This window comes from Zonotrichia leucophrys, chromosome 5 (genome assembly GCF_028769735.1).
Source record: "Zonotrichia leucophrys gambelii isolate GWCS_2022_RI chromosome 5, RI_Zleu_2.0, whole genome shotgun sequence".
Classification (NCBI taxonomy): Eukaryota; Metazoa; Chordata; class Aves; order Passeriformes; family Passerellidae; genus Zonotrichia; species Zonotrichia leucophrys.
The window spans coordinates 62,436,375-62,458,821 of NC_088175.1; the positions used below are offsets into that span (position 1 = coordinate 62,436,375).

Here is a 22,447-nt window from a genome sequence, read left to right on the forward strand (position 1 = left end):
CTCAGCCCACAGCTTCACAGAGGCCTCAGGTCAGAGAAGCAGGATGTGGGAGTCAGGAGCAGGATCAGGAAGTTGTCCCGTTGTCGGTCGATAAACTGTCGTAAACCTTGAGATGTTAAAGCACCACTACTTTCTGCTTGGCTGTAGTTTGGTTTTGGTTTTTTTTTTTTGAATTTTTATGTTGTGGAACTTGAGTTGTGAACCTTAGGTAGCAGATATTCTGCCCTGCGAGTAACTGGGAGTGTCTGTGCCTGTTCCCAGCCCTGTGGAGCTCCCTGGCTGTCCCCTGGCTGCAGGGACATGGAGAGGGGACACGGGGGACAGGGCCAGGCTGTGCTGCTGTGGGGAAGGGGGAATCATGTTTTAAGCTGTCTTGAAAAACTAATTAAAAACGTTGACTTGTAGAACAATTCCTGTGCTGTAATTCCTGAGAGATCTCTGGGGTTTTCCTGACTCCCAGCCCTGCTCTTCCTCCCCTCCCCAGGGAAGCTGGGCCTGCACCTTGCTCTCTCCACAGCCAGGGAATGTCTGGGGGGAAACACAATTCCACCTTCCCAAAGGAAGCTTCCTCCCCTGGCACTGCCCTCCTGCAGGCTCTGGCATTGAACACCCTGGAATTCTCCTGCCCCACACTCCAGAGCCTTTGCCCAGCGCTCGAACAGAGAAGCAGCAGCAGCAGGGGAGGACATTCCTGACCAAATGCCAGCAATTTAATTCCACATTTATCTGCAGTTTGTATCAGAGTCCAGCTAAAGCAGCAGGAATGCAGGCCCTGGGTGCAGGGATTCAGTCCTGGTGCTGGGTCTGTGTCCGTCTGTCCCAGCCCCCAGCATGGAATCACTTCCTCTTCATGTTCTGGAGGTGAGGTGCAGACACTTTCACCTTCCCAGGAATATTTCTTGACAGGTCTGTGTCCTGGGGAACAGGGGAGAGGAGAAGGTGGCCACAGCAGGAAAACCTTTGTGGAGCTCTGGGCTGATGCTGCCCTTGGCCCTGGGGAGCACCAGGACATCTCCAGCCTCAGCTGCCAGTGCCAGCTCCGGCCCTGCTGCAGAATTCCCACTCCAAGCCCAGAGGGTTCCCTGGGAGGCGCTGCTGCTGTCACACAGTGACACAATGCACAATGCACAGCGCTCCCCCTGAGGCTCTCACGGGCAGCAGAGCTGCCCACAGGAGCTGGCAGTGCCCACGGCCAGGCTGGATGGGGCCTGCAGCAGCCTGGGATAGTGGCAATGTCCCTGCCCATGGATTTTTAAGATCCTTTCCACCCCAAACCCCTGCAGGGCTCTCTGACCCTCCCCAGGAGCACAAACTCCCCTGCTAGAGCCCAGCAGCCCCCAGTGTGGCAGCATTTCCCCCCAAATGGCTCCCGTGGCCCCTGCGGGCCGGGCTCACCTTGACGCTGCGGAACAGATCCTTCTCTCGGGCACTGGCCTCTCTGGACTGCATGAAATTGTGCAAGGCAATCTTGGCGGCTGCAAAAAGCCAGGGAAGAGTGAAAGAGCCTGGAAAGCCCCGGCCTGAGCAGGCAGAGCACAGAGGGGCTCGGGGCTCTCACACTGTACCTTTGCCCTTCTTCTGCGTGCCCGGCGTGAGCTTGACTTTGTACCTGCCCGCGGGAAAGGCGCTGTCAGTGCCACACAGCCAGCCCGTGCCCTCCCGGGAAGGGGCCCCACTCACTTGTAGTTGGCCATGGCTGTGTAGGGAGCGCAGATGGGGACAGCAAAGAGCAGGATGTCCTCGGGGTGGGGCTGCCCCGTCAGGGAGTCCAGCAGGGCCTGGCTCTCCTGGGACACACAGAGCTGCTCTGGGCCCTGCTCAGCCCTCCTGCAGGGCCCTTCCAGACCGAGCCCTCCCGTGGCTCCATGAGCACGGACTGCCAGGGAATGCCCCAGCCAGGATCTGGGACCCATCCGTTCCATCACTAAAATCACATCCTGCCCTGGATCTTGGGCTTGGGCCAAGGGTCACCCAAAGCTCCCCCCAGCAGACACCCTTGTCCTCCTCCATGGAGGAATTTAAAGGAATTCACTTATTCCCAGCCCTGGGCAACAGCCACAGCCTGTAATTACACAAAAGTAATTACAGAAAAGTTTGAAGCAATTTGATATGTAAATAAACTTCAAACTAGAGGAGGACCTGCACTGCTCACTGTGTCATCCTCCAGCCCAGAGCCACCAAGGCAAAAACCAAGGGCAAACATCCCTGGAGCCAGCTCTGGGTTTGTGGGGGATGTGGAGATGAGCAGGGCAGGCATGGAGGTTCATTTTCATGAGATTAATTTTTAAACCACAATTAAGGTGCGTTCAAGCAGTCCTGGAGGGCTCCCCATGGCCCAGTCCCAGCCGGAGCACAGCCCCACCTCACCCTTACAGAGCTGAGCCTTTACCTCCAGTCCTGGCTGCTCCTGCTCCTGCTCCTCCTGCACACACAAACAGAGAACTCATCAGGCCTGCAGAAACCACAGAGCAGCTCCTGCCTGCCCTGTCCCCAAGGAATTCTTTATTCAGCAGCCCCAGAACGCCCCACTGTCCCTGCAAACAGAACTGAGCTGCTTTCACAACCAAGGTGAGAGCGGCACTGCCGTGGGTGGAGTTTCTTTCCAACCTCTCATTTGCCTGGCACACGCCGAGCTGGGAGGAGGAGATTTGCTCAGAGATAGCAAATCTGGGAGGAGGAGATTTGCTCAGAGATAGCAAATGCCAGCGGCAGCGGGGCTGGGAGCTGGGCACACCCAGCTCAGGGGGAGCTGCTGGGCGAACCCGAGCCTCGGGGCTGCTCCGAGCCCCAGATCTGCCTGTGCTGGCAACAGGACGAGCACAGGGATTGCTGCAGGGCTCTGGGCTGCTCTGGGAACTCAGCGGGAGCAGACACAGAGCTCCCCACAGTGCCCAGAATCCATGGGAGCTGCTCAGCCTCCTGGTCAGAGCTACAGAGCCAGGGCAGACACACGGGCACGGGAGGAGAGGAGAGAGCTGCTCACCTTCCCTGCTGCTGCTCACCTTCCCTGCTGCTGCTCACCTTCCCTCCTGCTGCTCACCTTCCCTCCTGCTGCTCACCTTCCCCTCCTGCTGCTCACCTTCCCTCCTGCTGCTCACCTTCCCTCCTGCTGCTGCTCACCTTCCCTCCTGCTGCTCACCTTCCCTGCTGCTGCTCACCTTCCCTCCTGCTGCTCACCTTCCCCTCCTCCTGCTCACCTTCCCTGCTGCTGCTCACCTTCCCTCCTGCTGCTCACCTTCCCTGCTGCTGCTCACCTTCCCTGCTGCTGCTCCCCTTCCCTGCTGCTGCTGCTCACCTTCCCTCCTGCTCACCTTCCCTCCTGCTGCTGCTCACCTTCCCTGCTGCTGCTCACCTTCCCTCCTGCTGCTCACCTTCCCTCCTGCTGCTCACCTTCCCTCCTGCTGACCTTCCCCTCCTGCTGCTCACCTTCCCTGCTGCTCACCTTCCCTCCTGCTGCTGCTCACCTTCCCTCCTGCTCCCCTTCCCTCCTGCTGCTGCTCACCTTCCCTGCTGCTGCTCACCTTCCCTGCTGCTGCTGCTCACCTTCCCTCCTCCTGCTCACCTTCCCTCCTGCTGCTCACCTTCCCACCTGCTGCTCACCTTCCCTCCTGCTGCTCACCTTCCCTCCTCCTGCTCCCCTTCCCTCCTGCTGCTCACCTTCCCTCCTCCTGCTCACCTTCCCTGCTGCTCACCTTCCCTGCTGCTGCTCACCTTCCCTGCTGCTGCTCCCCTTCCCTCCTGCTGCTCACCTTCCCTCCTGCTGCTCACCTTCCCCTCCTGCTGCTCACCTTCCCTGCTGCTGCTCACCTTCCCTGCTGCTGCTCACCTTCCCTGCTGCTGCTCACCTTCCCTGCTGCTGCTCACCTTCCCTCCTGCTCACCTTCCCTCCTGCTGCTCACCTTCCCTGCTGCTGCTCACCTTCCCTGCTGCTGCTCACCTTCCCTGCTGCTGCTCACCTTCCCTCCTGCTGCTCCCCTTCCCTCCTGCTCGCCTTCCCTCCTGCTCACCTTCCCTCCTGCTCACCTTCCCTCCTGCTCACCTTCCCTCCTCCTGCTCACCTTCCCTCCTGCTCACCTTCCCTCCTGCTCACCTTCCCTCCTGCTGCTCACCTTCCCTCCTGCTGCTCACCTTCCCCTCCTGCTGCTCACCTTCCCCTCCTGCTGCTCACCTTCCCTCCTGCTCACCTTCCCTGCTGCTGCTCACCTTCCCTGCTGCTCACCTTCCCTCCTGCTCACCTTCCCTGCTGCTGCTCCCCTTCCCTCCTCCTGCTCACCTTCCCTCCTGCTCACCTTCCCTCCTCCTGCTCACCTTCCCTCCTGCTCACCTTCCCTCCTGCTGCTCACCTTCCCTCCTGCTGCTCACCTTCCCTCCTGCTCACCTTCCCACCCTGTTCCTCACCTTCCCCTCCTGCTCCACCATCCCATTTCCCATCCCAGTCCTCACCTTGTCCTCCTGCAGCTCATCCAGGCCTGCCTCCTGTGCCTCGTGCAGCACAATTCCTGCGGGCAGGCTCTCCTTGCCCCCTCCCGCTGCACGACGCTGGGGTTTGGGTTTCTGCTGTTGCTTCTTCGCTGCCTCTTCTTTTGTCTTGCCCTTCTTCCCTTTTTTCCCTTTGTCCTCCCTGTTGGAGCCTGCAGACTGTGGTGGCACAGGTGGTCAGGGCTGGTGACAGAGCCCCCACACCCCGGGGAGGGCACAGCTCCCCCTCACCCCCAGCAGCTTCATGATGAGCTCCCTGTCCTCCTCGTCCTGGTCCCTGTACTTCTCCTTCATCTTCTTCATTTTACTCTGCAGGAGGAAACACCAACAGCTTCAGAAATGACAAATCTCAGCAGAGAACTGCAGCCACAGATGCTCTTTCCTTCCCAGTATCCCAGACTTTCAGAGCAGGTCACCAGCAGCAAGGGGCTGGTTCCAGGGAGCTCTGTGCTCACCCCCAGCCCCATCTGAGACCCTCCGAGCACCACGGCTGTCTGGGACAGCTGGCATTGCTGTCCCTGTTTGCATGCCCACCTTCTGGCCCCGTTTGATGGGCTGAGGGGCTGGAGCTGCCTTGGGGCAGTTGGGAGCAGCCACAGGCTGGGTCTCTGTCTCTGCCTCCTTCTGCTTCTCCTCAGACAGCTCCAGGTTCTCAGAGTTGTTCTGCTGCTTCTTTTTCTTCATTTCCCTAAGGAGAACAATCCCAACACCCTCGTGTGTTGTGCTGAGAGAGGAGAGGCTGCTGCTCTCCTGAGCATTCCCACCCCTTCCCTGCCACAGGGACCCAGGGAACTGGGCACAGCCCCTCCTCAGAACCCTCTCCAGCCCAGCAGTACCACTGTGCCAAAGGCCGGAGCAGCAGCTCCCTGCAAATGCAGCATGGACAACGGGGAGGAGGCAGCGACCCAGAGCAGCTGGGGCTGCCCCTGCATCCCTGGCAGTGCCCAAGGCCAGGCTGGATGGGCTGGGAGCAGCCTGGGACAGTGGGAGGTGTCCCTGCCATGGCAGGGGTGGCACTGGGTGGGATTTGAGGTCCCTTCCAAGGCAAAGCATGCTGGGATTGCCTGGAGCAGCCCTGGCTCTCACCTCCTCTCCTTGGCAGAGAGATGCCTGCGGCCCTGGGCCCTGCTGTCACCCTGAGGAGGCAAAGGCAGCTCAGGGCAGGTCCTGCCCAGCAGCTCCCACTGCTCTGGGCCACCCCCAGGAGCTGGGACCTTACCAGGCTGGGCTCCTCCTCTCTGGGCATGGTTTTCTGCAGGGATCTGTGGGGAGATGCAAAAGGAGCTCATCAGCAGATGCAGGACAGCTCACCATGGACACAGCCCAGACTTCAGCAGCCTGGCTCTTTCAGCTTTCCAGAGCTTGGCAGTCCCAGCTTTGCAGGCTGGGAAAGGCAGGAACACTGGGTTCACTTCAGAAAACAATCTGAGCTCCCTGCCAGCTCCTCTCTCACACACAAGCACCAAACACAGCCTGGGCACCACGGGAGCCCCCGTGTGCAGCTCCCCATGAGCACCCACCCAGTCCCTGCTCCCTGCACCCTGCAAGGAGCCCCAGGGGCTGCAGGGAGCTGAGCCCCCCCACAGGCTGAGCAGAGCACAGGCAGCTCAGGGCTCAGCCTCCCAGCATTCCCCCTGCTGAGCGTGGAAGGAAGGGATGGCAGCACACCCCAGCCTTGTCCTGGCAGTGTTCAGGACACCCCCAGGTGCCCCAGCTGCTGCTCCTCTCACCTCTGGGGCTGAAGGTGTGACAGGTCAATGGTGGTGTCTGGATAATTCACCTCTTCCTCCTTCACCTCCCGCTGGGGCTCTGGATGTTCCTCCTCAGAGTCTCCATCCTCCTCCTCGGAGTCAGCCTCTGGAGCAGGAGTGTTCCCTCCTCCCTGCTCACCCTGGCTGCTCTCAGCTGTGGCTTCCACATCCTCTGGAGCTTCCACATCCTCTGGAGCTTCCTCACCCTCAGGAGGTGCCTCAGCCTCAGCTTTTTCCTCCTCACTGCTGCTGTCTCCTCCATCTGGGGCCCCCAGGGCAGGAAAACACAGAACACCAAACTGATCCATCATCCCAGGCTGGTTTGGGTTGGATGGGACATGAAAGCCCTTCCAGTGCCACCCACACCTCCCACTGTCCCAGGCTGCTCCCAGCCCTGCCCAGCCTGGCCTTGGGCACTGCCAGGGATCAGGGGCAGCCCCAGCTGCTCTGGGCACCTGTGCCAGGGCCTGCCCACCCTCCCAGCCAGCATTCCTTCCCAATATTCCACCCATCCCTGCCCTGTGTCAGTGTGAGACCACTCCCCATTGTCCTATCAGTGATCCAAACTGGGATCCCCCAGAGCCTGAGGGACCCCCAGTGCCCCCTGTACCTGAGAGCTCCACGTCCTCAGCCTGAGGGACCCCCAGGAGCCCCCACAGCCCCCCAGTGCCCCCTGTACCTAAGAGCTCCACGTCCTCAGCCACCAGCTCACTGGCACTGCTGGAAACCGTGTCCAGCTCCTCATCCTGGGCCTTGACCTTCCTCTCCTCGCGGTGCCTCCACACACAGCTCTCATCCACCTGCACACCAGGAGCTCTGGGTCAGCCTGGCAGTGCTCACACAACACCTCCCTCAGCTCCTCCTTCCCCTTTAACACCTCTTGCCATCAAAAGGCAGGAAAATGCAAGCAGAGCCAAGTGTGCCAAGCCCACGAGTCAGGGTGGCACACAGGAATGTGCAGATTGCAAACAGAGCTGGGAGAGCAGCCCTGGCAGAGGCAGGAACCAGAGGCTGTCTGGAGTGCAGACACTGCTTCCACTTCCATCTCAGCCCAGAGCCATCATCAGCAAGAAGCTCTTTATGGGATTTTTCCCAGTGGGAAAAGAAGTAATTGGGAATACACTGATAAGCAAGATGCAGAAAATAAACCTCCTGCAGCTCAAAGCAAATTACAAAAGCCAGCAGGAGCTGCTTGGGAAAAGCTGTACCTTAAACAAGAAGCTGAAGCCCATCATCAGATAGGAAGGTGGAAGGAAATTCTTTTTCCCTGAAAAACAAAGGGAGAGTCTCATGAGGAGGTTTAGCAGCCATGCTGCAGGATGTACTTCCAAAATTCATTTTTATTAGAGGCTTTAGGCTACCAAAAAATTACACTGGGGCTTTTTTATCTCTGGGATGAGAACAGGAGAGCTCAAAAGCAGCTGAGTTAATGAACTCCTGCCCAGGGCTCAGCTCAAACTGCTGCTGCAGCTGCCTGATACCCAGACTGAGCCATTCCCAACAGAGCTCTGGGAGAAGAGTGGGATCTGCTGCCCCTGCAGGACAGCCCAGCACCTTTGGGAACACAAAACAACATCCCACTGCTGCCCTGGGCCTCACCTCGGATCATGAAGCTGCCAGTAGTGAGATATTCTCCTGTGGGGGCAGTTTTAGAAACCTAAAACAAAACCACAAGAAACTGTAAAAACTCTCTGTGACAGAAGGCCAGCATAGGTGACAACAGCACCAAGAGAAACATGGGCTCAACAGGAGCTGAACTGGAACAGCTCTGCAGGACTCCAGATCCAAGGGGCTCTTCCTCTCCTTAGCAGGGAGTTTTCCTAAGGGATGTTTCAACCCACCAGCACTGAGTTTTAGGAGTCCTGGGTGAGTAACTCAGGAAATAAAGCCAGGATCTACTCAGGAGCATTCAGGGAGAAATTATGTGAAGGGTTGTGCAGGCTGACACAGAGCAGGGGCTGGATGGAGCTCCAGAATAAAGCAGGGATTTATCCAAAGCATCTCCTCCATGGATCCACCTTGGGCAGCACCAGAGCCCAGCCAGGGCTGCACCCAAGATCAACCAAAATGGCCCCAAAATGCACGGCCGGGCACGGGCTCTGTCCCTGGGATCAGTTCTGCTCCATTTGCACCTTGCAGTTCATTGTCCCATTCCAGCTTTAGCCCAGGCAGTCCCACCCTGCTTGTTTTTCTCTCTCCAGCCCACGGGGTTTGTGCTCTGGGGCTGAGATTTGGGTCATTTGTCCTTGGTGCCCAGCTGGAGCAGGAATTGTTTTGTGTCCCTGCTCTGTGCACAGAGCTCAGAACTGCCCCTCATCAGAACCATCCCTGATATGGAGCCCAGACCCTCCCACTAAAGCAGCACAGGATGTGCAAATACAAAAGCTGAACCTGAGGCCTGAACAAAAGCATCACCCTTTGGTGTGCTCTCCCCACTCTCACTCACACACAAGTGTGCCCCAGCCATGCCCCGTGCCTGGGTGCCCTGGCAGCCCCTGGGCTGTGCCTGAGCGCTCACCTGGCTGTGGGACACCCACCAGGCGCTGGTGACCACGCGGGCGTCCCAGGCGGCGCTGTAGCACAGGGCCATGGTCCCCGCCTCCGTCAGCGTCCGCGGCGGGATGGGCTCCCCTGCAACACCCAGAGCCTTCAGAGCCGGCCCTGCAGCCTCCAGCAAGGACTGAGCCCATGCAAGGGATCAGCCAGCTCCTGTCCCCGGGGCTCCACAGGTACCTGAGGGGTTCTTGATGACGCAGCTGGTGGCTCCGTGCAGATCCGCGTGCACGTAGATGTCCCCTGGCAACAGAGAGTCCCCTCAGATCAAACCCCTGCAGCCAGGGAACCCCTCATGTCCCATGGACATGCCTGGTCTGGCTGCAAGGGGCAGCCAGGGAACCCCTCATGTCCCATGGACATGCCTGGTCTGGCTGCAAGGGGCAGGCTGGGCACACAGAAGTGTAGCCATAATACTTTCTGAAAAATCCCTTTGCCAGGATTTTTCTCCTGAGCAGCTGGGAGGCCTCAGAGGGAAAGAAAAACAATGGTTATCTGTGCTGTGGGATGCAACAGGGGCATCTGGGATTGGTCTCACGGGGTTGTTTGTAATTAATGGCCAATCACAGTGAGCTGTCTCAGACTCTCTGGTCAGTCACAAGATTTTATTATCATTCCTTTCCTATTCCTTTCAAGCCTTATGATGAATCCTTTCTTTTATTCTTTTAGTATAGTTTTAGTGTATCATTTTCTTTTAATATAATATAGGTCATAAATAATAAATCAGCCTTCTGAAACACAGAGTCAAGATTCTCATCTCCTCCCTCATGCTGGGACCCCTGTGAACACCAGCACATAGAAGATTTGAGAGCTCCTTTCCTTTATGGTTTTAGGAACGTACAAATGGTAAATGTTGTATTTCCCAGTTCTGTGAGCAGCACCCCACAGAAGCCTTTCAGCCCATCCCTGTCCCAGGCAGAATCAGCTCCTCTGCTCCTGAGGGGAGCCCACCCAGCTGCTCTCACCCCGTGGCACCAGCGGAACTCCCCCCACCACAACTCCCTTGGATCCAGGGACCCTCCCCTGTCCCTCCTGGCCACCCCCAGAGGTGGGGATAGGAGGGAGCCCCCCGTGGCCCCCTGGGCTCACCCGGTTTGAGGTAGCGCTTCACGATCAGCTCATTCTGCTGCTGATCCCTGCCAGCAATCACCAGGTAATTCTCAGAGCTGATGAACCACAGGAACTTCTCAAACCTGCCAAATACAGCAAATCCACGGTGTCAGTGACACCTGGAACTAACAGGACATTGCACAGGTGGGTTTAGATACCAAACTCAGAATATCCATCTCAGCACCTGCAATTTATGAGACTGGAAATATTTTTTACTCCCATCCACAGGCCTGGGACATAAAAACAAGGCATGGGACAACCACAGCATCAGGGAGATTAGGACGTGGAACAAGAGATTTGGACATGGAACAAGAAGCACAACCCTCCTATTTATTTTTATTTTAACAATGAAAAGCTTTGAGGTTTGTTGCTTTTTAAAGCCCAGAAGCCCAGAATGGTTTGGGTTTGGGTTGGAAGGGACCTTGAAGATGATCCAGCCCCCCTGGAGCACACCTGCCACTGCCCCAGGCTGCTCCCAGCCCCACCCAGCCTGGCCTGGGGCACTGCCAGGGATGGGGCAGCTCTGGGCTGCTGGCCCTGGAACCATGCTGGGACCCTCTGACTCTTTAAGGAGACTCCATGCAAAGTGCAGAGCTCAGAAATCCCAAACAGCTGCACTCCCAACCAGGGAAGATCCATCCTGACACAGAAGAGAAGGACAGTGGAGCTGTACTTGCCAATAGACCTTTCTGGCCTTCTGGATGGTGGTGACAGTCTGAACTTCCCTCAGGGTTTGCTTTGTTTTCTTCTCAGCTGATTTAAAAGCCTGTTTGGACAGAAAGCACCATCAGCACCCAGCAGGAATCCCAGAATTCCCCACTGAACACTGGGAAAGTTGGGAGGAAATGGCCTGGACTTGATCCCAGTGCAGGCTCTTAAACCTGCACCCTGCAGAGCTGCTCCCTGAGATGATCAGCTCTTGGATGGGAAGGATTCCACTGATTTTCCCCTCTAAGTCCTGGTCTGTCAGTGCCTCCACCTGCTCTGAGCATTCCCAGTGCTACTGGAAAAGGAGGATCCATCAGGGATCTGCAATCCTCCATGAGCTCCAAATGTCAACAATAAAACACCTCTGGGTGATGGTTTTCCCTTTCATGTTTTGTTAGGGCTGCTCAGATCAGCTCAGGATTTCCCCCTGAGCAGTGGGGAGGGATTTTCCTTTTAAATATCTTCTAAAATCCAAGAGGAAAACAAAATACCTTTTCTGCAGCTTCCACTGTCTTCTGAGTTTTCTTGGCCGCATGTCTTTTGTGATCATAGTACCTGTGAAACACAAATGTGTGTCCTGAAATCCCAGCAGAGCCACTCCTTCATCCCATCCCCCTCATCCCAGGCCTCTGCCTTTTGTTCCATGGGCAGAGCTGGAAAATTCAGTGTGAGCCACAGAGCAGCTGCTCTGCACCAGGGAATTCCCACCCCAGAGTTCAGGACAGGCTGCTGCTTCAATTTTTAACTCTTTTTTTTAACAAGATATCCCAAAACCCTTCCTCCTCCACACCCAGAGAAACTGATCCTACAAAACCACACTAAATATTTCCTGAAAATTCTTACTTTTTGGCATTGGCATAGGCAGACAAATTGAGATCAACATCAATCAATAAGGGTTTGTTTTTCTGAGGTTTCTTCAACTGTTTGGTTTTATTCTTTTTCTTTTTTCCTTTTGGTTCTTCTGTTTCTTCCTTCTCTATGTCAGCATCATCCTCCTCCTCTTCCTCTTCAGATAACACATAGGGGTTCCTAAAAACACGTGAGATCATAAGATTGAGATAAGATAGCTGGTTAATTTTCAATCCCTGGTGCAATGTGCTCTTAATTTCATTCTCTCAGCAGTTCAGAAATGGCCCAAGGAGCCTCTAAACCGTTCACAATTAGAGACACAGGAAGCTTTGTGTGCCACCCCTTTTTTGTCCTGGAGTCAGCCAAATTTGGGGGGAAAAAGAAAACAAAAGCAGAAGATAAAGAGCCCAATTTTTCCAATCCAAGGAACTGACTGAAAACAAGTTTACAGAATAGACTGTCACTTCTGAAAGCGAGGTAACCAAAAATTCACAGATTAACTCTGCCACGTCCCAGCTCTTACACCAAAACTTCTGGGTATAAAAAAGCTATTCTGGGGTATTTTAAAATCTCTGAGCCCCTGCTGCAGGGCACTCACCTCAGCAGCATGGTGATGTGGTTTGTCTGCAGCTTTAACTCTTTGATTGCCGAGGCCACGGGGTCGCCCTGGGCCTGGGCCTCCTTGACGATGGCGCCGATCTCGCTCCAGTCGATCTGGTTGGCCAGGGCGCTGCGCACCACCTGGATGGCCCTGTCCACCACCGCCAGGTTCACCTCGATCAGCTCCCCCTTCAGCTGATCGGCTTCCTTGGGACAGGAGCAGCTTGCAGCAGGGCAGCCGAGCACGGCTCAGCAGCAGGCGTTAGGAAATGGAAGCAGTGGTGGAGAAATGCAGGGATGGACTGGAGAGGTGGCACCGGAGAAGATCCAGCCCCAGTGGAAGTGTCCCTGCCCCTGGAGCTGCGTGGGATTGAAGCTCCCTCCCAGCCAAACCATCCCATGGTGGGGTGATCACGCACTTTTTAATGAAAACCCAAAATCTGCCTTACCTGAGCCTGCTGGAGAGCTTCCAGCCTGTGCTCGTGGTCCCTACGGACATTTTCAAGTTTCTTCAATGCTTGTTTTTCCTTTTAAGCACAAAATGGCAAAAATATACATAAAAACATTTAATATTAAAAATGTATTTATATTTATATTTATATTTATATTTATATTTATATTTATATTTATAGTTATATTTATAGTTATATTTATATTTATAGTTATAGTTATAGTTATATTATAGTTATATTATATTTATATTTATATGTAACCTTGCAGTGATTATCTGATGCCATTACCAAAAGGCACCAGGCAATCACTGAAGAAGCCTCTGGAGATGTGGGAGCATCCACGTGGGTCAGGACTCACCTGCTGCAAGGCCTTCAGGTCAATCTTCTGCCCCTCCAGCTTGGAGTAGAACTCATCTGTGGCCTGCAGGAGAGACTGAGGTTGGAGAATGCCCAGGCTGGCCTGACTGAGGGCAGCACAGGAGGGGCCCTGCACAGAAGGGGCTGCCAAGCACTAAAAGAGCTGACAGAGCCTGAGACAACCTCCAGGAGCTTTCCCCATTTCCCTTCCCATGGGAGCAGTCCAGCAGGACACTCAGGGCTGAGTCTCACTGCAAACACAGAAGGAAGAAGTGCCCAAGCAATGGCTCACCTGCTTTGCTAAGAAATGATGGAAAAGAAGCTGATTTAGCTCAGATTAAATGGCTGCACAGCCAGATGTGTCTGCCCTGAATCCCTGCTGCCTCACTGGGTCAGCTAAACAAACACAAAACCCCAGAGTGCCCAAAAACTGCTCCTGGTGGTCCAAAGCACAGGTGAGGAAGGTTTGGGGCTGTTCAGATCATCAGAGGGACAAGGACAAGGACAGAGGGACAGGAGCAGGGATGGGGGGGACATTGGGAATTGCCAGAGCAGCTGTGGCTGCCCCTGGAGCCCAGGCTGGACACAGGGCTGGGAGCACCTGGGACAGTGGAGGTGTCCCTGCCATGGCTGGGGTGGCACTGGTGGGCTCTGGGTCCCTTCCAGCCCAAACCACTCTGGGGCTCTGTGATCACTGAAGGAAATGACAGAAACTGAGGCAGGAACAGGGCAGGAGCGTGGAGTGGGAAATCTGGAGTCGAGATCAAGAACAAGAAGCCAATTAATGACCCCAGATGTTAATGAGTGGAGGAGCAGAAAGGACAATGCCCAGCAAACCCTAAACAAGAGCTCTGAGGCTTTCAGAGCAGGAGCAGGAGTGCAGATGTGGTGCCTGCCACAGCTGTTACCCAGGACACAACCCAGACTCCACTCTGCAGAACAAACATTTGGCATTTTCTGCTGGAGCTTCACCTCCTGGCTGCAGGGCTGAGCTCAGGAGCCAGCACTGCCCAGCTGCAGCCCCAGCCCTGCTGGGGTGCCTTTTTCTCACCAAACATTCCTCCATAAAATGATTCATCCCTTCCAAGGTCTCTGCTTTCATTAACAACCCCTGCATGTTTTAATTACTCCTTTTAGCAGCAGTCAATTCAAGCACTCAAGTACAGCATCAGCAAAAGCACTGTACCTTATTGAATGAGTCAAATTCCAAGTAGGGACATTTTGAATGTTGAGAAAACAAGAAAGGATGAAATTCCTCATATCTGTAAAACACACATTTGATATTATCACCTGAAAACCAATTTCTGTTATGCACACTAGTAGAAATACTTCAAATATTTACGTGTAGATATCTTCTGCTGGTTTATCTGGTTCCAGACTTGGCTTTTTCTCCTTTTTCTGGATAACATAACCCTGAAAGAAAACAAAAATACCATTTGTCTGTGGAAAGGTTTAGGTATCAATAGATAATTCCAGCAGGGAACATTGTGCCTGACCCACTGGCTTGGCTCCAATTCCTTCTGGAGAAAGAAGTGAACTCCTCCCAGCCCTCAGGACTATCCCATAAATGCAGAGTTTCTGTGCAGGATTTATCACAGAACCTATTAAATCCCAAGTGCAAATCTCCCAGCATTCCCACAATCTGCCTGTGCATTGTGTAACTGCTGCCCAGCCTGTGGAAAGAAGCAATTTTTGTTCCTCATCAGCACCTGAGAGCCAGGAACAAAACCCAGAGCTGGGAAGAGCAGGAATTGGGAATTCCTGAGAATTCCTGCTTGCCAGTTAAACCCTGCAATTCCAAATCCCTGCCAGCCCAGCCAGACCCACCTTTCCACTGAAGTTGTCAGTCAGGGCCATGTATTCCTCTGCTCTCTCTAGAGCTGAAAGAACCTTTGCAAGGTTTTCTGAAGAGAAAACAGCAGAAATATTTCAGCCCTGCAATTATTGCTCATTTGCATCAGGAGTCTAAGTTTACAGCTGGGAATTTTTTAATATAAAAATGTATTTAGATGGTTTTACCACATAATTATTCAAGTTTCAGGAGGAAAAAAAGATTCCACAAATATCAGCACTTTATGAAATTAAAGCTGCAGAGGTAAAGCATAAACCAGAAGCTGTGAGAAGTTATTTTTTTACTGCACCATAATGCAGTAGGAAGGAAAAACCCTCTGGATTTATGGGAAATATAAAACACATGAGGAAAATAAAACTGCAGGAAAATATTTTCTGATTTTATTACCCAAATCTTTAATTTCCCAATAAATGTAAAGCTGCTGCTTTACCAAATCCCCAAGGTTTGTTACAAATAAAGACCTGGATGTTAATTCTTCTTGTCAAACACCCAGAACTCACCTCATGGTGAGGTGGTGTCAGAATAAAATTATTTAGATACAGGAACAATCTGACATTTTATCTCCAATTTATGCACAAATCAAGAGTTTTAATGCAAACAAGGATTGTCCCCAAGCTAAAAGCATTAAAAAATAAAACCACAGGTTCACTCATCTCTTTGGAAAAAAAACCACTACAGAGACATCAAAATCCCCATGTTTGTGGCCCAGCCTTTAATATATTACACCTTTATTTTCCAGCTGTTGATCTATTTTGACAGCTCCAGAAAATCCAGCTTCTATAAGGCAGTGCTCGATGAGAGTGGCCCCATAAGCTGTAAAAAAGAAAAAAAGAAATAGTATTGTAGAAAATAATATTGTAGAAAAGAATATTGTAGAAAATAATATTGTAGAAAATAATATTGTAGAAAAGAATATTGCAGAAAATAATATTGTAGAAAATAATATTGTAGAAAATATTCACAATTTGCAGTAAAGAAAATAAAAAAACCACAACAAAACTGGACAAAAGAGTGTGAGAAGAGGGAGAAGTGCCAAAACTCAGGGAAGGGGCAGGAGGGATGGGTGGGTGAGGAAAAGGGGGTGAGAAAAAGCCAAAATTGTCACAAAGGGGAAATGGTGGGGATTTTAGAGAGGAGCAGCTGTGCCTGGTGAGTGCATCAGTAACAGCAGTGAGGCCAAGGTTTCCTACAGGACAGGAGCAGAAAAAACCAAATTGCAGCATGGCACAGCACAGCTGGGATCACTGGGGGACAGCCATTAGCAATTACACAGTAATATCATTATTATTTAGAAATTATTTAAGAGAGCAGGGCAGAGAAGGAGAGAGAAAAGGGTGGTGAAAAAGAGAATCAAGAGATGAAGCAAGTCATGCTCAGGTGTGATTTGAGCTGGAAATTCTCAGCTTGAGCTCAGGAAATTCTCTGCTTCAGCAGCACTGGCAGGTCAGGAGGAAAACCAGTTTTGTTCTGGTGATCTCAAACATGACAGATCTGGTTCTGTGCTCAGTTATTGCAGGGTTCCAGCACAGAGCACACCCTGAGCGACCTCACTGCACCTCCTGCCAAAGGCCACTCACGGAGGAGGGGGTTCAGAACCCTCTTCAGCTGCTCCCCTCTGGGTGCACTGCATATGATTTCAGTTAACCTGCAGCAAGGAGAAAAGAAAAAGTTGCAGTTCCAGAGAATAATGTGGTTTAGAACAACATTGCGTTGCTTAGAAGCTACAAAACCTTTCCAGCCTTAAAAAAATGAAACTAAAAATGGCCTGGAATAAAACACCCAAAGATTTTCACAGCTCTGACAAATTTGGGGTTGTCCTAATAAATACACCATTAATGAGCTCTGAAATTCCTGGGGATTTCTGAAGGAGTTTGCAATGAGCTAGGGATGGGAGCTCTGAGTTTTTTAGATAATGCTGTTTATTTTCTTATCTTCTACATAAACAGGAGGGGTGAATTCAGCTCACACCTTCACTGCAGGGCTCAGAAGGTCACAAGACCCCCAGTTACAAGATTTTTTAAGGATTTATTGACCAATAAACCACCACCAACGAGGATATTTATGTTTTTAACCCAAGCCTTAAATATTTCATCTTATGGACCCACGCTGCAGTGTGAGCTTTCTTAGCCACTCCTGTTATGGCACACAAACCCACAGTGCTGCACTCGAAACTCCTTGTTTACCTCTGGAACTGCTTTTATTTCTATATCTTAAACTCTGAACTTTGCTTTCCTTGGCTCATTGTGTCTCTGCTTTAAACTATAAATCCACATTCTCATTTCTGGCTGCTCAGTTTGGGAGCCTTTCCCAAGGTCTCAGATCAAATCCTGGGTTTAATTCTAAACTTTGGCTCAGAGGCCCAAAATTCTGAGAGTTCCCTGCATTTCAGATTCTAACAGAAATTGGAATTGCTGTGCAGGTGGCAGGGCACAGCAGCTTTGCACTGACCAAATATGACTGTGAAATGGAATTACTTGTCCAAGGTGGGCAGGGGCACGCAGCCTGCTGACACAAATAGAGCTGTGAATGGGATTACTTTCAGGTGGGCAGGGCACGCAGCTTTTGACTGCCACAATAATATCATTTATGAGCTCTGAATTACCTGTCCAAGGTGGGCAGGGGCACAGCAGCTTTGGCACTGGCCAAATAATACACCAATATGAGCTGTGAATGGAATTACTGCCCATGGTGGGCAGGGGCACGGCAGCTTTTGACTGGCCACAATAAACACATCATTTATGAGCTCTGAAATGGAATTGCCTGTCCAAGGTGGGCAGGGGCATGGCAGCTTTGGCACTGGCCACAATAAATACATCATTTATGAGTTGTGAAATGGGAATTACCTGTCCAAGGTGGGCAGGGGCACGGCAGCCTTGGCACTGACACCAAATATGAGCTGTGAAATGGGAATTACCTGTCCAGGGTGGGCAGGGGCACGGCAGCCTTGGCGCTCTCCACCGGGTACCGCTCCCTCACCGCAAACCGCACGTCGTCGGCGCCGTCGGTGCGGAACCTCAGGATGTTGAGGATCAGGTACTCGTGGTCAGTGAGGACAACGTTGCCCTGGGAGCACAGGGACCCTGAGTGAGGCCAGCACGGTGTCCCTGCCCCAGGGGACACTGGCAGCCTGGGGGACAGGACATTCCTCCAGCTGCCCTGGATGGCTCCAGAGCCAGACCCCTGTGCCTTGGATTTTGACCCATGGAAAAAATGTCCAATCTCATATGAGGATTTACAAGCCACCAAAGCTTAAGTAGAATGATAGTTAGTTAGTCACAGGGTGAAAAGCAGAATTTTGAGGTTTTTAGAATGGGGGCTCAAGGTCCCAAGATGGAGAAATCTGGGCATGCCTTGTCTTTCTCCTTCTTCCATCTTTTGGGTGATGGTGGCACTTTTGGATTGGTTTAGGGTAGAGACAGACTGTCTAACATAGGTTTGGAAAATTATTGTAAATAAAGTACATGTAGTTTTTAGAATAAAAAGTAGTAGTTTAAGAATAAAAAGTAGTAGTTTAAGAATAAAAAGTAGTAGTTTAAGAATAAAAGGTAGTAGTTTTTAGAATAAAAAGTAGTAGTTTAAGAATAAAAAGTAGTAGTTTAAGAATAAAAAGTAGTAGTTTAAGAATAAAAGGTAGTAGTTTAAGAATAAAAAGTAGTAGTTTTCAGCAGTTTTTGGTATAAAAAGACAACAGCACCCTTAGGGCGGGCAGTGTGCCACTGACGGACCTCAGCAGGCCAGGGAAAGAACATTCCAGACACAGCAAATAACCTTGGGAAGCAGGCCAGCAGAGTGCTGAGCACAGAGGCCAGGGCAGGCTGCTCACCCTGTCATAGAGCTCCAGGATGAGGTGGTAGGCAGCCTGCTCGCTGCCGAACTGCAGGTCCACGATGCGATCCACGCCCAGCTGCCGCACGCCCACCAAGCGCCGCGTCCTCAGGTGCTTCCGGCACTGCGGGGAGGCTCAGCATGGAGCTGCCCTGGCTTTCACACCACGGCTGCCCCAGGGGACCCAAACTCTGCCAGCTGCTGCTCCCTCCTGCTTCATGCAGGGAAAACAATCCCTCTCTAGGCCTGCAGCTCAAGGATGCCTCACTGGCTCAGGGCCCGAAAAATGTCATGTGAATCGAATTAACCAACAGTGAATGAATCAGGGGGGGTTTGTTGTTTAATATCGTTCTTTTTTGTTGTTGTTTAATATTGTTCTTTTTGTTTTGTGTGTGCTGGTGAATGCTTTGTATGTGAAATAAACAGCTTTTTCCACTTTTCTCTGAGGAAGTATTATTCCTGAACCGCTTGGATTAAATTGAATCTGCTTTTTGAATCTGCTTTTTGAATCTGCAATTGAACCTGCTTTCTAGAGAAACCCATTGGGAGGCTCTCTCCCAAATTTGCCCTACACCAGGACAGGGGGCAAACCTGGAGTAAGTGACTCCATTACCTGAAGTTATAATTGAACAATTGACCCCTGATACGCAAATGGACCAAACTTTCGCCTGTCTGGAAAACTCTGATTGCTGTCTCACCTGGGTGTGGCCTCTGCATGCCCAGGGTGTGCTTTTGAAGGCCTTTCAATAAATATCCACCTTTATCCTTTAACCTCTGCTCCAGGCAGCCTCTCCAGGCATCAGAGGGGTGTGGAAAATATCTGAAAACACCTGGGAATGGCTTGGCTATAGAGCCCTCCTGTGGCACCAACCACTTCCCATTTAACTCAAATATCACAAGAGTGAAAATGTTGGTGCTCACCAAAGTAACACCTTCATTTTTATAATTATAAATATAACTGAGCCTAATTCTTAACATGAAGACATTTTTCCATGTTGTTTGTTTAGCTCAAGGGAGCAACTGGTTCAAATTCTAAGAGTTTATTTGTAAAGAGAATTGGGATTATCTCTGCTGTGGAAAGCCACCCTGGAAATCTCTGCTGAGACACTTCTGGCTGCCCCCAGAGGTAAAACAGATCCATGGGAGCATCCCAGGCTGTATCCCCATGGATGCACCTGCAGGAGCCCAGCCTAGGAGCCTGCAGCAAGGCCTGAACCCCCAGAAGTGCATCCAGCAACTAAAAATTCCCACAATCCAACTGGAGCGACAAGGACTTTACTGGAGCAACACCACAAAAGGAATTTATAACTAAAGTTTATAAAGGGTTTTCATCAATTTAAATATTCACTCCTTCAGGCACTGAGCACAGTGATGTGACCCCAAGCCCACGTTTGCTCTCCCCTTGTCCTCAGCCACCTGCAGCACCAGGATTCACTGGGATAACCCTTCCCTAATTTCCTGCTCCTCTCCTTCCTGATGAGCAGACACTTTACAGAACCGCAGCCCTGCAGAGCTCACCTTCATGGCAAAGCTGGAGGGCATCAGGTTCTTGGGCCACTCAAACTCCGTCAGGTGGATGCGGATCCCCGACTCCAGCAGCAGCGTGGCCTTGCACTCTGGCCTGGGGGAACACAGGGCAGCTGCACCCCAAATCCCCAGCTGCACCCCAAACCCACAGCTGCACCCTAAATCCCTCAGCTGCACCCCAAAATCTACAGCTGCACCTCAAAATCCACAGCTGCACCCCAAATCCACAGCTGCACCCCGAAATCCTCAGCTGCACCCCAAAATCCCACAGCTGCACCCCAAATCCTCAGCTGCACCCCAAATCCTCAGCTGCACCCCAAAATCCCCAGCACCCTCTCCACCTGAGGACATTCTGGGATCCCACGTCGCTCAGGAGCAGCCACCCCACCCACACAGGGTTTTCTGCACAATTTCCCATTGCCTAAGAACTTTCTGAGTAAAAATTACTGCCTTTTACCAAAACCCAGCAGAATTTCACTGCAAACAAATCAGAAATTGCAGCAGACAGTTTAAAAAATCTGATTTTCACACAGCAATCCTAAAGAACTTGTAAATAAGGCCATTTAAAGCTCTTACTTTTGCAGGCGGATGAGATAGGTCTTGTTATCCACATCATAAACGTTGTTCACTCTCATGCCCAACAAGCTGCCAAAAGGAAAACAAGGAATGCTCTGGAGAGCCCAAAACACAACTGGGTGGGAAAAATCCCAGTGGGAATGAATGTATACAGAAGGGCAAGTTATAATAAATTACCAAGTTATGATAAATTACCCAGGAGTAACCAAAAGGGCAGCAAAGGAAGATTAATGGAATGAGCTGGAAGCAACAACCATGGAGAGATGGAGAGACTGCTCTTAAAACATGGCAATTAAGAGAGGGAGAAAATTAGATGGAGAAATTTATATTCATGGGTAAAATGGAGAGAGGTGCCAGGTCCTGCCCGTGCTCCTCTTTGTGGCAGGGATGTAAAATGAACTGGTGACAGTGGAGCTCCTGGCCAGCACAGGGCACCAGTAATGCCAGTGTGGGCACTGAACTGGCCTGGGGTGTCAGTGATGCCCTTCAGAGCGGGGATGGACACCGGGAATGTGTCAGGAGTTTCCCAGCTGGGAAACTGGGAGTGTTCATCTGGAGAGGAGAAGGCTCCAGGCAGAGCCCCTGGCAGGGCCTGAAGGGGCTCCAGGAGAGCTGCAGAGGGACTGGGGACAAGGGATGGAGGGACAGGAGCCAGGGAATGGCTCCCAGTGCCAGAGGGCAGGGATGGATGGGAGATTGGGAATTGGGAATTCCTGGCTGGGCTGGAATTGCCAGAGTAGCTGTGACTGCCCCTGGATCCCTGGCAGTGCCCAAGGCCAGGCTGGACATTGGGACAGTGGGAGGTGTCCCTGCCACGGCAGGGGTGGAAGGGGATGGCGGCGGGGCTGAGGGGGGTCTGTGCTGAGGGACAGAGCGGTGACAGCGGGACACGAGGGAGCAGCAGAGCCCCCACAGCCCTGAGACTACGGCCGGGACCAGGACCACGGCCAGGAGGAGAGGGGACAGAACCAAGACCGGGACCGGCAGGACGAGGACCACGGCCAGAAAGAGCAGCGAGAACAGAACCAGAACGAGAACCAGGACAGGACTGGGATCCGAAGCAAGACCACGTCCCACCAGGCCGGGCCCCGCTCCCGGAGCCGTACGGGCGGGGAGTGCCGGTACCTCTGCCGCAGCTCGGCGAGCACCGCGCGGATGTCGACGGTGCTGAAGCGGGACTTCATGGCGCCGGCGCCGCCCGCCGAGACCCACAGGGATCCCGGCTCCGGCCCCTCACGGCTCCCGCTCTCTCACGGCTCCGGCGCTCCGCGGCCGCCCCGCGCCTGCGCCCACAGGCGCTACGGGTCGCGCCCGGTGCCAATCCCCGCGCTCCGCGGCCGCGCATGGGCTGAGCCGAGCAGGGCGGTGCCGCGCGCCACCAGCAGGAGGTGCTGTGAGCGCGGGGGCGCTGAGGGGGCGGGCGGCGAGCGGGGCTCGGCGGTGACAGAAAAGCGTCCAAAAATTACAGAAAAAGGTCCAGGAATGACAAAAAAGACTCCAGGAGTGACAAAACAGACTCCGGCGGTGACAAAAAAGGGTCCGCGTTTGACTAAGGGGCTATGGGAGAGGGCGGCGAAAGGGGGACAGAAAGGGGCGCGAGAGTGTCCCGCGTGTGCGAAAAGGGTCGGGGTGAGGGGGGCAGGAAAGGGCGCGGCGTCTCTCGGTGCAAAGGAGCTCACATGTGTCTGTGTCCGGCAGCAAAGGGATCAGCGGGACGCCTCTCATGAGTGTTTGTCCACATTTATTATCTCAGGGCTGATTTGGCTTCTTGGAGCTGTGAATTCAGTGATTGAGCGGCGCGGCGTTGT

General features: G+C 52.7%; 1 protein-coding gene across 2 annotated transcripts; it reads right to left on the bottom strand.

Moving 5' to 3' along the window:
* Nucleotides 1-683: 683 nt before the first annotated feature.
* NEMF (nuclear export mediator factor) lies at nt 684-21,915 on the bottom strand. 2 transcript variants are annotated; one of them, XM_064716016.1, is made up of 33 exons: nt 21,765-21,915; nt 20,640-20,708; nt 20,055-20,157; nt 18,535-18,660; nt 17,626-17,774; nt 16,289-16,356; nt 15,438-15,524; nt 14,687-14,763; nt 14,202-14,272; nt 14,046-14,121; nt 12,861-12,923; nt 12,500-12,577; nt 12,049-12,257; nt 11,445-11,630; nt 11,093-11,156; nt 10,571-10,659; nt 9,873-9,976; nt 8,964-9,026; nt 8,749-8,861; nt 7,830-7,887; nt 7,439-7,497; nt 6,910-7,030; nt 6,210-6,492; nt 5,699-5,741; nt 5,566-5,615; nt 5,014-5,167; nt 4,711-4,788; nt 4,444-4,638; nt 2,390-2,422; nt 1,681-1,787; nt 1,566-1,609; nt 1,396-1,475; nt 684-915 (listed from the first exon to the last, which is right to left on the bottom strand). In XM_064716016.1, exons 1-33 carry the CDS (start codon nt 21,821-21,823, stop codon nt 838-840), a joined length of 3,237 nt encoding a protein of 1,078 aa, XP_064572086.1. In that variant the 5' UTR covers nt 21,824-21,915; the 3' UTR covers nt 684-837. The 2 variants fall into 2 exon arrangements, with proteins under 2 accessions (XP_064572086.1, XP_064572087.1); XM_064716017.1 differs by lacking the exons at nt 684-915; nt 1,396-1,475; nt 1,566-1,609; nt 1,681-1,787; nt 2,390-2,422 and adding an exon at nt 4,141-4,168 and having other exon boundaries at nt 4,379-4,638.
* Between the last annotated feature and the right edge of the window lie 532 nt (nt 21,916-22,447).